The 15,903-nt window shown below is 41.4% G+C and overlaps 1 protein-coding gene across 2 annotated transcripts in view; it reads left to right on the top strand.

Annotated features, from left to right (window-relative positions):
- Window positions 1–15,809, top strand: part of TUBGCP4 (tubulin, gamma complex associated protein 4) — a 43,450-nt gene extending 27,641 nt beyond the window's left edge. For both annotated transcript variants that reach the window (XM_012728559.1, XM_004687865.2), the window contains 9 exons: window positions 6,755–6,805; window positions 7,205–7,310; window positions 8,719–8,826; window positions 9,220–9,358; window positions 11,073–11,250; window positions 11,768–11,902; window positions 13,488–13,604; window positions 14,056–14,195; window positions 14,823–15,809. In XM_012728559.1, coding sequence (XP_012584013.1) covers window positions 6,755–6,805; window positions 7,205–7,310; window positions 8,719–8,826; window positions 9,220–9,358; window positions 11,073–11,250; window positions 11,768–11,902; window positions 13,488–13,604; window positions 14,056–14,195; window positions 14,823–14,835 — 987 coding nt within the window. In that variant the 3' untranslated portion in view covers window positions 14,836–15,809. The remainder of the gene's footprint in view (window positions 1–6,754; window positions 6,806–7,204; window positions 7,311–8,718; window positions 8,827–9,219; window positions 9,359–11,072; window positions 11,251–11,767; window positions 11,903–13,487; window positions 13,605–14,055; window positions 14,196–14,822) is intronic.
- The last annotated feature ends 94 nt before the right edge of the window (window positions 15,810–15,903 follow it).

Below are 15,903 nucleotides of genomic sequence, written 5' to 3'. Positions count from 1 at the left end.
GTGGGAATCGAACCCATGCGGAAGCGGCTTTAGATTCTCAGTGCTGTGCTTTAACCCGCTGCGCCACCAGGGAGGGCCTTGTTTTATGTTTTTATTATTACTTTTCCCTGTTGCCTTCTTTGGTTCCCCTATATTCCTCCTTTTTTTCCTTCTGATTTATTTCACTAAGCATAATCCCTTCCTACTCTACTCATGTTGCTGTGAATGACATTAGTTCATCTTTTCTGATTGCTGAATAGTATTTCATTGTATATTTATACCACCTCTTGATTCAGTCATTTATTTTTGGGTATTTGGGTCATTTCCAAGTCTTACCTATTATAAATAGTGCTGCAGTAAACATACGGGTACAGGTATTCTTTTAAATTAGTGTTTTAATACCCTTTGGGTATACTCCAGTAGCAGAATTGCTGGGTCATATGGAAGCTCCATTTTAGCAGTCTGAGAACCTCCATACAGCTTTCCATAGTGGTTGGACCAGTTTACATTACCACCAGCAGTGTAGAAGGGTTCCCTTTTCACCATATCCTTACCAGCATTTGTTGTTGCTAGTTTTTTTTTTCTTTTTTAAGATTTATTTATGCATACAGAATGGGGACACAGGCCAAAGGTACAGGGGTGGTGAGAGAATCCACCAGAGACAGAGTGGGGAGCAGAACAAGGCAGATCGATGAAGTACACTGCTGAAAGGAGCAGTGAGTGTGTCAGGAGAGGTCTGCCGGGCCATGTGGATCACCTCCGGGCTGGGGATTGAACTCCCACTGAAGTGGCTGTGGCTAGCTTGCAGTGCTTCACCCTAACCCATTGTACCAGCAGGGAGGGCCCTGTCACTAGTTTTTTAAATATGTGCCATTCTTATTGGTATAAGGTGGTATCTCATTGTGGTTTTTATTTGCATTTCCCTGATTATGAGGGATGTTGAACATTTTTTCATATCCCTGTTGGCTATTTGCCTTTCCTCTTTGGATAAGTGTCTTTTAAGTTCTTCTGTCCATTTTTTCTTCTTCTTTTTTTAAAGATTTATTTATTTATGCATAAAAAACTGGGGTACAGGCCAGTGATAACAGGGGCGGCGAGAGGCTGCACCAGAGACAGAGTGGGGAGCAGAACAGGCAGGTCGATGAAATATACTGCTGAGGGGAGCAGCGGGTGGGTCAGGAGAGGTCTGCCACACCATGTGGGTCACCTCCGGGGCTGGGGATTGAACTCATGCTGAAGTGGCTTTAGCTTCTTAGTGGTATGCTTTACCCCGCTGCGTCACTAGGGAGGGCCCTGTCCATTTTTTCACTGGATTGTTTGTTTTGTTGAGTGGTATGAGTTTTTTATCTTTGTGATCAGTCCTTTATCAGTTATATGGAGTGCAAAAATTTTCTCACAATCAGTAGGGTATCTCCTTGTTGTGGCTAATGTCTCTTTTGCTGTACAAAAGCTCTTCAATTTGATGTAATCCCAGTTGTTTCTTTTCCTTCAATTTCTTCGCTTTGGGCAATGAGTCTTTAAAGATGTTACTGAGATGTATGTCTTGGATTTTGCCTATATTTTCTTCTGTATATTTTATGGTTTCAGGCCTTAGTCTAATTCTTTGATCCATTTTGAGTTGATTTTTGTGTGTGGTGTGAAATAGTGGTCTAGCTTCATTCTTTTTATGGTGGTACAGTTTTCCCAGCAATGTTTATTAAACAAACTGCCCTTGTTCCATTGCAAAGTCTTTATTCCTTTGTCCACATATTTGTAGCTTTATTTCTGGGTTTTTTGTTTGATTCCATTGGTCTATGTGTTTTTGTTCCATTACCACACTATTTTAATTATAATGGCCTTTAGTATTTGAAGTCTGGGAGTGAGTGTGATACCTCCATCAAGTCTCCTTGTTTATTATCAGGAAAACTTTGGCAATTTGAGGTTTTCTGTGGTTCCATATGTTCATCAATATTTCTTTTATTTCTGTGAAGAATGTCATTGAGATTTTTGTTTGTTTGAAGATTTATTTATGCATACAGAACTGGGGTACAGGACAGAGGTGCAGGGGCCACTAGTGAAAGGATTCACCAGAGACAGAGTAGGGAGCAGAACAGGCAGATGGACAAAGTACACTACTGAGGGGAGCAGTGGGCGGGTCAGGAGAGGTCTGCCACACCATGTGGGTCACCTCTGGGGCAGGCGGGGATCGAATTCTTGCAGAGATGGCTTTAGCTTCTTAGTGCTGTGCTTTAACACACTGTGCCATAAGGGAGGGCCCATCTCATTGTGGTTTTAATTGCATCTCCCTTATTACAAGTGATGTTGCACATTTTTTCATATGCTTCTTGACCATCTGCATTTCTTCTTTGGAGAAGTGTCTTTTTAGTTCTTTTGCCCATTTTTTGATGGGGTTGTTTATTTTTGTTGAGTTTCATCAGTTCTCCATATATTTTTGTGATCAATCCTTTATCTCTAGTTTTGTGTGAAAATTTTTTTCCATTCAGTGGGATGTCTGTTTTTTGTAATGTCTCTTTTGCTGTACAGAAGCTCTTTAACTTGATATAGTCCCATCTATTTATCCTTGCCTTCACTATTGTTGCATTGGGTGCTCTATCTTTAAAGATGTCACTGAAATGTATGTTGTGTAATGTTTGGCCCATCTTTGCTTCCAGGGATTGTATGGTTTCCATTCTTATGTCTAGGTCTTAATCCACTTCGAACTGAGTTTTGTGTATAGAGAGAGGTAGTTTCATTTTTTTGCATGTAGCTTCCCTGTTTTCCCCTTGCTAGTTTTTTTAATGTGTGCTGTTCTCACTGGTGTAAGATGATAACCCCTGATTACCAGTGATGTTAAACATTTTTTCATATGTCTTAGTTATTGTAAATAATGCTCCTCTCTGGAGAAGTGTCTTTTTAGCTCTTCTGCCCATTTTTGACAGGGTTGTTTAGTTTGTGTTTTGTGAATTTCAACAGCTCTTTGTATATCTTTTTTTTTTTTTTAAGATTTATTTATGCATACAGAACTGGGGCACAGGCCAGACATGCAGGGGTGGCGAGAGGCTTCACCAAAGACAGAGTGGGGAGCAGAACAGGCAGATCAACAAATTACACTGCTGAGGGGAGCAGTGGGCGGGTCAGGAGAGGTCTGCTACACCATGTGGTCTCCTCTGGGGCAGGCGGGAATCGAACTCATGCTGAAGTGGCTTTAGCTTCTCAGTGCTGTGCTTTAACCCACTGTGCCACCAGGGAAGGCCTCTTTGTATATCTTTATACCACATCTTCTTTGTCTACTGACAAGCACCTAGATTGTTTCCATAATAAGCTATTGTGAATAATAGTGCATATATCTCTTTGATATTCTGTTTTCATTTCCTTTGAACATATACCCAGAAGTAGAATTGCTGAATTATATAGTAATTTTTTTTTTTTAATTTTTGAAGAACCTCCAATATTGTTTTCTGTGGTTATACCAATTTACATTCCCACTAGCAGTGTACAGGAGTTACCTTTTTCTCCACATCTTTGCCAATACTTGGTGCCTTACCTCTTAATGATAGCTGTTTTAACTGTTGATACTTCATTGTGGTTTTGGCTTGTATTTCCCTGATAATTCATGGTGTTCAGCATGAGCATTTTATATACCTGTTGACCATTTACATGTTTTTGAAACAATACCTGTTTCTCCTGTCTGTTTATAAGATTTATTTGGGTTATTTTTGTTTGTTGTTTTTTTGTTATTATTGAATATATTGGGAATAAAGCTTATCCATTATGTGGTTTGCAAATATTTTCTCCATCCCATAGGTTTACCTTTTCATTTTTTTTTCCTGGTTGAAAAGCATTTTTAGTTTGATGTAATTACACTTGCTTGTTTTTGCCTTTATTATCAGTGCTTTCAGTGCTGTATCCAAAAAATCATTATCAAGACTAATGTCAAGGAGCTTTTTCACATTCACATATAAACCTTTTGCATGTATTTGGTGTTCATTTGTCAAATAATTAACTGTATTTTCAGGAGTTTAAATCTGTGTTCTCTGTTCTTTTGGTCTATTTTTATGCCAGCCATACCATTTTTTTTTTTTTTTTAAAGATTTATTTATTTATTCATACAGAACTGGGGTACAGGCCAGAGGCTCAGGGGCGGTGAGAGGCTTCACCAGAGACAGAGTGGGGAGCAGAACAGGCAGATCGACGAAGTACACTGCTGAGGGGAGCAGCGGGCGGGTCAGGAGAGGTCTGGCTCGCCATGTGGTCTCCTCCGGGGCAGGCGGCAGGCAGGAATCGAACTCATACGGAAGTGGCTTCAGATTCTCAGTGCTGTGCTTTAACCCGCTGCGCCACCAGGGAGGGCCAGCCATACCATTTTTATTACTAAAATTACTGAATTATTACTAAGCTTTGTAGTATAGTTTCTAATCAGGAAGCGTGATACTGCTGGCTTTGTTATTTCTCATGATTGGTTTTGCTATTCAGGGTTTTCTGAGGTTCACATGGATATTAGGATTGCTTTTTGTATTTCTGTAAAGAAAAACATTGGAGTTTGATGGAGATTACATTGAACTAATAGATGGCTTTGGGTGGTATGGACATTTTAACAATATTAATTGTTCTGATCCATGAACTCAATATGTCTTTCCACTTGTTACTTCTTCCAACAACATCTTGTTTTTATTATACAGTTTTATTATACAGATCTGTCACTTTCTTGGTTTATTTCTTTTTTAAAATTAAATCTCTCTCTCTCTCTCTCATATATATATATATATACACATATATCTGTATATACATACATATATCGTGTATATATATATATACATACATATATCTGAGAGGCACACTATTCCATCTCTGTTCCAAAACTTCTGCTTCAGATAGTAGGTGTTATCTGTTTGTTTACTCCTCATTATTTATTTTGACCTGAGCTTATATTCTCCTGAGGATGTCAGCTACTTTGTTTAGTAATACATATTGGAGATATGTCAAAGACCAGTTTCTAACCTGTGTCAGTTCTAGTTAAGATAAAGAAGGGTATGAGCACCCAGCTGGGGGATCCAGATACCCTGAGCCAGTGTTGATGCTTCTCTAGCAAACTCTGTTCAGGACTTTACCTTTACCACTAGCACTGCTTATGTAGTTCACTTTTATATATTTAGCTGAATTATTTAACCAGTCTGATAGTATGTCAGTTCTCTTGGCGTCTACACAGACAATAATACATCTGTTAATAGTAATTTCCTTTCCAGTTATATGAAATTATATCATAATTTTGTGTTACATACTAAATTTTATAATTAAAACTTACTAACTTCTGGGCCTTCCCTGGTGATGCAGTGGGTTGGGATGCAGCATTGCAAGCTGGCTGCCAACACTTCAGTGCCAGTTTAACCCCCAAACCCAAAGGTGACCCACATGGCACAGCAGACCTCTCCTGACCTGCCTGCTGCTCCCCTCAGCAGTGTACTTTGTCAATCTGTCTGTTCTGCTCCCCACTCTGTCTCTGGTCTCTATCTCTAAAGCCTCTCACCACCCCTGCACCTCTGGCTTATACCCCAGTTCTGTGTGAATAAATAAATAAATCTTTTTTAAAATTACTTATATAGAAGTAATATAAAATTATATAACAAAATTATGTAAGTAAATTTATGGGGTTTTTTTTTGTTTGTTTGTTTTTTTAAGATTTATTTATTCATACAGAACTGGGGTACAGGCCAGAGATGCGGAGGGTGAGAGGATTTACCAGGGACAGAGTGGGGAGCAGAACAGGCAGATCGACGAAGTACACTGCTGAGGGGAGCAGCGGGCTGGTCAGGAGTGGTCTGCCACGCCATGTGGATCTCCTCCAGGGCAGGCGGGGATTGGACTCATGTGGAAGTGGCTTTAGTTTCTCAGTGCTGTGCTTTAACCCGCTGCGCCACTAGGGAGGACCCATAAATTTATGTTTTTAAAATTATCTTGCTGCATTGTCAGAGACATTAGTATAATGTTGACTGACTTTAAAGGTATTTCATCTCCTTCATTAAGTAGGTTACTTGCAGTGGGTTTTGGTATATATTCTTTATCAGAATAAAGGAGTTCCCTCCTATTTCTCTATGCTTGCTTGCTATTTTAAAGTCTTGAATGGATGTTGAGTTTTATCAAATATTCTTTATGTGTCTATTGAGGTAATGATAAATTTCTCTTTCAATCTGTAATTCAATAAATTGCATTCATTTTAAATTTTTATTTTTTATTGAGATAAATTCACATAACAATATTCAACTTTCAATTCATTTAAAAACAATGTACAACTCAGTATTTTTTACATCACTTACAGTGTTGTACAACCACTATCTTAATTCCAGAACATTTCTCTCATATGTATAGGTGAAGCTTTTTAACTTTTTTTAAAAAAAAGAAAAGGATTTATTTTTGCAACATGAACTGGGGTATAAGTCAGAGGTCTGGGAGGGGAGAGGATTCGCCATAGAGAGTGGGGAGCAGAACAGGTGGATCTTCTGAAACACACTGCTGAGGGGATCAGTGGGCGAGACAGAAGAGGTCTGTTGCGCCATGTGAATCAGCTCCCTGGCTGGGAATCAACCTCATGCTGCAGTGGCTGGTGATAGCTAGATAGCACTGTGTTTTTTAACCCCTGCATCACCAGGAAGGCCCCTAGCTATCTTTTCATTCATGGGATTAACCAAAATTGGTCATGGTATATATTGTTTTTTCAATACATTGCTGAATGTGTATAAAACTATTCTTTACACAAGTTTTTATTATAATGAAATTTGCTTCTGTTTTGTTCTTTCCACAGCATCTCTGGAAGCTGATGGTCGAAGAATCAGATTTACTGGGTCAGCTGAAGGTAATAGCTGTTCTTTTAACTCTTAAAATGATGCTGTGGGTAGTGTCTTCTTAGTGCTCTAACCTCTCATGAGAAAATTGTACCCAGGCTTCCAGAGTGGCCCTATATATCCTTAGCCAAGTTGACCTACTCTACCCAGTGCTTACATATCTACAAAATCTACAAAGCTTTGGGTGTTTACTTTGTGCTGCCATAATATAATTGTGTTTCCTTTAAATAAATGATACCAAGGATACATCAGGCATGCTGCTATGAAGATTTACAAGGTATGGGTCCTTTGGTAGGTTGGGCTCAAAGTGATGAGATGAGAAGTTCTATTAATGTGTAATTCCCTTACGATAGTGAGGAGTTCCTGGCCTTGCTGGATTACTGAACTGTCCATTTAAATTCTTTCCTTAGATTATAAAAGATTTTTACCTTTTGGGACGTGGCGAACTGTTTCAGGCCTTCATTGACACAGCTCAACACATGTTAAAAACACCACCCACTGCAGTCACTGAACATGGTAATTGTCCTCTGGAACTGAGGGATACCTAAGCTTACTGAAGGTGTGGGGCATTTCATGGCTGCTGCTGAAGCACGTACGAGCAACCTGGTGACATACAGCAATGTTTCCAAAAATGGAAGGCATTTCAGGTAGGCTTCATGCTCAGGTCATTAGGAGCAGTGTCTTGGCTTGTGACTCTTTCCTGGAAGTTGTTGCAGGTCTTCAAACCAGGTATTTATCACATCATATTATAGTCATATATTCCTTGTGGAACATAGTGGGGCTTATTACCACTTGTAATGTTGCATCAAAAGTCCTTAGACTGTGAGTGATGGAAACCAAGCCTGAGCAATTCAGGGTGTGAAGGGATATTTATCTGCTGTCAGATATATAGCTCCAGTGGGTAGGGGTATAGCTGGGCCTTAGAACAACTGAAACTTGAGGCTCGAACTGCTAGAGTTTTCCCTCTTTCCATAATGTACCTGTGCCTTTTGTGTGCTATTGGATGACTTTCTAGTCCTACATGAAAACATGGCCTCCAAAAACTGCCAGGAACATGCTTCAGTGTCTGCTGTAGGCACCAATCCCAGTATCCCTGATGATAAGTTAAAGTCCAGGGAAAGGTTTTTGACATCTTCGTCAAAGAGGTCTGGTCACTAAGAGGACACTAAGGCATGCTGACCTCAGTAAAGTGTTCACCCTCAGGCAATTGGTGACCATTCTCACTCATACTGCATGGAGTTGAATAAGAATTTTAAAGAAAATGGATGATTGGGGTGGAGAGAAGACAGGGGTACCATTGTTCTGGCTCTATCTAATAGATTTCCATTGTTCTTGTGGAAACTTTTTGGTGACCAGTAACAGAATCCGCAGAGCAAACTCACTTAAACAAATGGTAGGAGGAAAAAAATATTGATTCTCATAGCAGAAAAACATCTGAGGTATGCTGGCTGTAGGCAGGTTGAGCCAGTGGCACACATGATGCCTTGAGGACCAGGTGTCATTGCATCCTTCACCTCTGCCTTTCTTGTCAGGCCTGCTCCTTATGGTAGCAAACTTATATCCACTGTGTCCCTGTTTATCTCAAAAGAGCGAGCTTCACTCTTTGAGAATCTGTGTAGCCTGGCAGGATGTTCAGCTCTCTGAGTGTTCATTCCAACTGACCATGCCTGGGCCTCTTTTACCTAGCACCAGGTATTGTCAACCCCACTAGAACTATAGGACTGTACTGGGTGGAGATGATTCTCCAAGGACTATCAGGGTGCTGCTACCAGCAGGGAAAGGATTGTGTGCTAGTCTGGCAAAAACAGCTGGTGCCTGCCCCATCCTGCTGTCAGTGCTGGCCATCTGGGGGAGGAGTAAGAAGCCAGGGGAGCCTGCGTTATTAGGCAGCTGAGCATTCTTAGCAGCCCATTCTTCCTTGCAGATGTGAACGTGGCCTTCCAGCAGTCTGCACACAAGGTATTGCTTGATGATGACAACCTTCTACCTCTTTTGCACTTGACAATTGAGTATCATGGAAAGGAGCATAAAGGTTTGTCCTCTTCCTGGCATCTTTCCACTCCTATTGGCCGCCATCTGTTCTCTACCACTGCTTCTGTCTACCGCCACAAAAATCATGTATCCATTGCCCTCATTTTGCATGGCAGAAAAGGGAGGCGCAGAGAGGCTAAGTGCAGTGTTGAAGCAATGGTTTTGTTATGCCACTGGAATGGTCTGTTTCCAGCCACCAGACTTACAATCTGAAAAAAAGAATCTCTAAAGGAGCTCCTAAGAGCTCAGACAGATGCTTCCCTGTTCTCTGCAATTTGCCTGAGTCCCCTTGATGCCTCCACTAGCACACACTTGAGCTAGTCATCACTGTGTGTCTGTCTACCTTGGTGAAACAGTGTGTCTAGGTTACCAGAAATGTTTTTTCTCTTAATAGATGCTACTCAGGCAAGAGAAGGGCCTTCTCGGGAAACCTCTCCCCGGGAAGCCCCTGCATCTGGCTGGGCAGCCCTTGGCCTTTCCTACAAAGTGCAATGGCCACTACACATCCTCTTCACCCCTGCTGTCCTGGAAAAGTGAGTATTTCTGAGCTTTTCACAGGTAAATATACACGCCAAAGGGAAGAAAACAGTGGGTGCAAGATAGCCACTCAGCTAGTTTTTAGCAGGTAGTAAATCAAATGTAAACTCAGATGCTTTTCAGGGGATGGAGAGATTAAGTTCCAGAAATCCTACAGTAGGAGTGGTGGTTACTGGAGTGGACAGGAGGGTCACACCCTTAAAACCATAAAGTTTGGAGGATGCAGGTTGGCTTATTTAACTGCAAAATAATAATTTACAGAATTCCACTTTGTAAACTCAAATGGGCACTCAAAGAAAGATTGGCCCTTAGTAAATTCATCAGCTCTGACTAGATTTCACACTAACTTTTGTAATTCTTTGTTGATTTACTTGGGAAGACCCAAGAGTTGTGTGTGGACTTAGCCACCTGGGAGATACCTCCTGACCTCCAGGGAGACGCAACAGTGAGTTCTGTTCTCAACCCCAGTTAGACCCTGCTGTCCTCCAAAACAGGGAAAAGAAGTTGGAGGAAGCATGCATGACTGGCAGTGGTCTGTGAAACCCACCCACACCATTTTAATAGACTTTCCAAAGTCAGAGACAGTTGCGAAAAGGGAAACAAACACACGGAAGGGCTTCTCTTCACTCCTCTGTCCTCACAACCCTCTTTCTGTTGGAGGAGAGAGTAGCTTAGCGTTTGAGATTATAAACTGGAGATGAGGCTTGTCCAGGGAGAAGACTTTGAGGGAGGTTCCGAGTCTACAACCAGCCAAAGCCAGCTACGTGGACCTTGTCTCCACACCTGTTGGGATCCCATAAGCCCATCAGCCATTTACCTCTCACCTTATGTGCTTTTACCACTATTGAAGAAACTATGTTAAGTTTTAAAATTTTCTTTATTATGAAAGTTCCAAATATAAGCAAAGGTTCCTATGTATTAGTTTCACTGACTACTGACATTATGCTGTTTTTTTTTTACTCCAGACTCTGCAATTCAAAAAGGACATGTTTTTTATTAACATACAGTGCCATTATACCTGATAAATTTAATAATGCCTTACTATCTAACATCCAGTCCACATTAAAATTTCCCCAATTATCTAAAAACGTAAGTTGTGGTTGATGTTTCTTCAAATCAAATCCAAACATGATGTACTATAATGCAGCATATTCCACTAGAAATACAGTTTTTAAAATGAATGCAATCAGTTTCTATAAACTTCTCTCCCCCACCGCAAAAACTAAGACGCTGAAAATACTAGACCCAGACCTGTATGGTCTTCCCTAGTCTTGCCACTCCTCCATCCTGTTGTACTATTTTAAATTCCATGTTTTCTCTGTACTTTTCGTCGTGGGCAGAAGAGAGGTCTGCTGTGACCTGTGGGTCTGCTCCCTGCCTGGGGAGCGAACTCAGACCACAGTGGTGACAGTGCTGGGACTAATCCTGAGGTCACCAGCGAGGCCCATGGGCTACAAATAAACTTGAGATTTACCGTTTACATTCAGAATCATATTATTAGGAATCATTTTGCATTTTCAGCTTAAATCCTTTCTGGTTGCTGTGTAATATTCCATTGTATAAATAAGCCACAGTTCATTGGTCCAACTCTAGCCATTCTTTCCTACTTGCCTTTTTGGGGGGACAGGTGGGTGGCACAGTTCTAGGGTCTTTCATGCAGGTTGGGATGGGAAGAACTTTTCTTTGAATAACCAGATGTTAATGTCCTAGATACAATGTTGTTTTCAAGTACTTACTGAGTGTGCGTCGGGTCCAAGCTGAACTACAGCACTGCTGGGCTCTACAGATGCAGCGCAAGCACCTCAAGTCCAACCAGACGGACGCAGTCAAGTGGCGCCTACGAAACCACATGGCGTTCTTAGTGGATAATCTTCAGTACTATCTCCAGGTGTGAGCAAAGGGATGAGTAGAAGGAAGAGTATGAAAAAAGTCAAGGAGGTTGGCAGGCATTTTTGAAAAAGGACTGTAATCCTAGGGTTTCAGGAGATTCACAGGTTGTCTTACTAGACATGTTTCTTAGAATTTTAGAGTTCAGTGTCTATAAACAGATGGAGAAAGAAGAATGGGGGAGGGGCGCTTATCAGTTCAGTACTTAGTTACTGGTAACTTTACAGTTAACAATTTGTGGTAATCTCTGGAATCCTGTAGAACATAACCAAGCCAGCTTAGTCAAAGGGATTTGGACAAGATTGGGTTGGGGCAGGGGGTCCTTGGCAGGTAAGAATTTGGTGAATAACTTTCTTCAAGGCTAGGCAATATAAGGATGCCTTTGCTCAGCTGTAAAGTAGCTTAGATAGGAGGAAGGTAAATGCAAATAACTTCTATTTATTCAGCTGAGCACCTTAGTATCTTTGAATGGTTAGAAGATGCAGGGTGCTAAAACTGTGTGCATAACTGTCTATCAGGTAGATGTGCTCGAGTCTCAGTTCTCACAGCTGCTTCATCAGATCAATTCAACACGAGACTTCGAAAGCATCCGACTGGCTCATGACCACTTCCTGAGCAATTTGCTGGCCCAGTCCTTTATCTTGCTGAAACCTGTAAGTAGGGCTACTTCAAGAGCCTCTCTGTTCCTATAGGCACATTGAGTTGCGAGGATATGAAACTAACTAGTAAATTCTCCCATCTCATTTTTACACATTTTAAACAATTTGTAAAGCAAAACTAAAAGGGTATTACAAAGAATTTAAATTCTTAGAATTTTTAAAAATCTGTCACGGGGTGTGGTGTTTATCCCTCAGGTTTTTGTTTTGTTTTTTGTTACGATTTATTTATTTGTGTGTACAAAACGGGGGTACAGGCCAGAGGTGCAGGGGCAGTGAGAGGATTCACCAGAGACAGAGTGGGGAGCAGAACAGTCTGCCACGCCATGTGGATCCCCTCCGGGGCAGGCGGGGATCAAATTCATGCTGAAGTGGTTTTAGCTTCTTAGTGCTGTGCTTTAAACCGCTGTGCCACCCGGGAGAGCCTATCCCTCAGGATTTAAATGATTAAAACTTAACTGACATCACAGAAAGGTCACCAAAAAGTATGTGGGATTATTTTCTTAGAAATCTTTTAGATCAAGGTCTATCAATTTTTGAAAGTCATTTTCATAGACACATGGAGTAGTGGCTTCTTCTGTGTGTATCTAGATGGACATATGTAAATACAAATGTGTTCTCCTTCAGGGAAGTTATTTTCAGCCTTGGCTCCATGTTGGAACATCTGGGCACTTAAATTTGAATTCCTGGAGTAAGATCCAAGCACCAGTATTTTTCAAAACTCACCAGTTGGTTCCAGTTCCAGCAGGACGGTTGAAATTGACCCCTTTATCTCTGCCATGAACTAGTTGTTACTCCTAGGTAATGCCACACCAAGCCCCACAGACTTCTCTGTCCTAGTATCTGGAGCTGTTATTCTTGCTGCACTACAGGAGAGTTTTATAAAGTTTATAAAATTAGGAGTTTGTAAAGGCCACCCCAAAGGGTTCTGTGAATTGAAAACTACCAGGAGCCACTGTGGCAGGGCCTTATCTTTGTTTGTGATCCTGGGAGAAAAGCAGAGTATCGGATCAGTGGTCATCATTAAATATTTATTGAGTGCTTACTATATGCAAGGCACTAGGGATACAAAGAGGTATAAGTCATGGCTCTGCCCTTAAGGAGCTCACAATCTAGTTGGAGAAACAAGACATACATACGCACACAGATCAGTAACAACACAGGCGGCCTGAACAAATGGCCACGTGAACAGCACAGGAAAGAGAGAGGAGAGAAGCAGGGGTCACTAAAGACTGTGTGGAGCTGGCGCTCCGCTGTGAGCTGGTCCTGATGAGCGTCCTGGGCACAGGGAACACTGCAAACAAAGCTCAGGGTGGGAGTAACTGCGGGTCCAGGACATGACAAATGTGCTTAAAGAATAGAGGCTTTGTCCAAGGATTACCAAGGGAACCCAGCATCTTTATCAGAAAAAGAGTTTGTAAAGTATGGTGGGGGGTGCTGGCAGGACTTGCAACTCGCATTGACTTTCCTGAGGTCAGCTGTGAGAGAATGGGAATAAGCCAATTCCTGGATAATTTTCCAGATCTTTAACTTTACAGATATATCTTCCTTCTTTCACTAATGAGAACTGTTTCCTGGACAGGTATTTCACTGCCTAAATGAAATCCTAGATCTCTGTCACAGCTTTTGCTCCCTGGTCAGTCAGAACTTGGGACCACTGGATGAGCGTGGAGCCGCCCAGCTGAGCATCCTGGTGAAGGTGAGTGAGCCCTGTCCAAAGGAGAGCAGTGCTTTTACCAATGGAGAACTGTGATCTTTGCATCAACAGAGCCTTTCCCCAATAATGGATAAGCAGAAATAAGATGCAAAGATAAACTGTTGGTATTTGTTGATTCTGAAGCAGGTAACTCTGGGCTGCCTTACAGTGTTGAAACATAGTCCAGGCCCAGCAAATATGCACTGGCTTTGTTCGCATGTTCTCATTCAGCATCTTTACTTCCTTGCACTAACCCCGTATTACAATTCATAATTACCTGCCTGTTTTTGATACAAAACACACAGGCTCTCCTCAGCTCTGTATACAACACTAAATTCTTACTGAGAATGAGAAATAGAAACTGTGCTCCTGTCACATGCTTTCGAGGTACTAAGCAGTCAGTCATTTTAGGAGTTACTGGTACATTTGACAGTTTGAGTCCTCCTCTCTCTAGGGCTTTAGCCGCCAGTCTTCACTCCTCTTCAAGATTCTCTCCAGTGTTCGGAATCATCAGATAAACTCAGATTTGGCTCAACTACTATTACGACTGGATTATAACAAATACTACACCCAGGCTGGAGGAACTCTGGGCAGGTAGGAAAAACTTGGGGGAACCTAGGAGACTTTATGTGTGGCTTTTCAATGAGTTGCAGAATTCCAGAGCTAGAAACAAACCATCATCTAGTTCAATTCACTTTATATATATATTCTCACCTCAGAAACTGACACTCAGAGATAATGATAATCAGACACACAGCTCTTTTACTTTAATGAAGATAACTTTCCAGAAGTCACCATGATAGTATAATACTATCACCTGACACAGAGATGGGTTTAAGTTCTTGGCGAGGTTGTACATTACTATGTTGGGCAGAAGTTTGGCTTTAATTCCCAGTTCTGGCAGTAACTAGCTGTGCAGACTCAGGCACCCAGCTGTAAAAGGAGGAGCCTCCCCTTTCTAATTCTAAACCATTTTTAAACTAATACTAGGTTCAATGACAGCTTCTCTGAGAAGTCTGTCCCCATTTAAAAAAAAAAGAAAAAGCACTTTCCTATCCTCCCCTCTAAAATACCCTTTGTTTTTTTAAATGAGTTTCACAGAAAAGTCAATTTTGGGATTTAAAATGTCATCTAGATCAGAGGTTCCTCTCCTATTTCTCTGAATTCTTGAGAAAGCGAGATATCTGATAAGACTTATTCCCCCCCCCTTTTTTTTTCTAGTTTCGGGATGTGAAAATGTATGGTTCAGAAACCAAGTAACACTCTGACCATCTCCCCAAGTCTGTTACAGAAGATTCAGAATACCCTATTTCTAGCCACTTGGCAAATGTCTGCAGATGTTTTCTCCTTAGAAGCATTTACTGAGCACCCATGGGTACAAACCTTTCCCATCATTCGCATGTGGAAAGGGAGTTAACTTGCCCACCAAGAATGTTGGCTGGCATCCGTTCTCCCCGCTGACCATGCAAGAGCCGTTACATTGAGAACATTTGTCGGGTATGTTCATTCATTCGTCAGTCTTTTATGTGCTTGGGTACTGTTCAAGCTGCAGGAGACAAGGCAGTAAACAATTCAAATCAGAAAAATATTTTGTGGCTCATGTGAAAATTATAAATAGGTCAAGTGCTAGATGTTAGTTCAGTGCAAAAAAAGGCACCAGGTAAGATAGGCTTTTTTTACTTGCCCCACAGACGATGCCTTCAGAAAGCTGAAATGAAGAATATGCCACATCTTTAAAACTGAATCAAGATTTTTTTAACAATAATTTGCAGTTATTTCAGACTAGTGAAAGGACAGTTCCTGCTAGGGACAATTTAGTGTATTTTCTGGCTGTTACTGGCCACAGAGTCTGGTAGAAGATGTGGAGATGAAAACCAAATGCTACGTGCCCTTACTCCTGCAGCTGTCAGCGAAAGATGTTCCCTTCTCCCTCTGGAGCAGAGGTTAGTAAGCTATGGGCTGCACCTGTTGATTGTTTCGCTGAAACACAGTTGTGCTGATCCACCTTCTTTTTGTTCATGGCTGCTTTCATGCTTAGCAGAGCAAAAATGAGTTAAATGATCTACCAAAGGGCCCACAGTGCCTAAGATATTTGCCCCGGATTTAGAGAATGAGGAACATCAACAGAGGTGCTGCTAGGGGTACAGGAAAGGAGAATAGCTTCTAACAACTGTGACAATAACAGTAATAAAATATAGAACCACTGGCTTGAGGTATTTACATCTGTGCTTCTCATGTTTATCTCTGCAGAAGGTCACCACATCAAGCTTAGTCACTGTCCATTCACAGCAAATGGTCCTCT

This window comes from Condylura cristata, unplaced genomic scaffold, assembly GCF_000260355.1.
Source record: "Condylura cristata isolate star-nosed mole 26May11 unplaced genomic scaffold, ConCri1.0 scaffold00023, whole genome shotgun sequence".
Taxonomy (NCBI): domain Eukaryota; kingdom Metazoa; phylum Chordata; class Mammalia; order Eulipotyphla; family Talpidae; genus Condylura; species Condylura cristata.
This window is presented reverse-complemented; position numbering and strand designations above follow the sequence as displayed.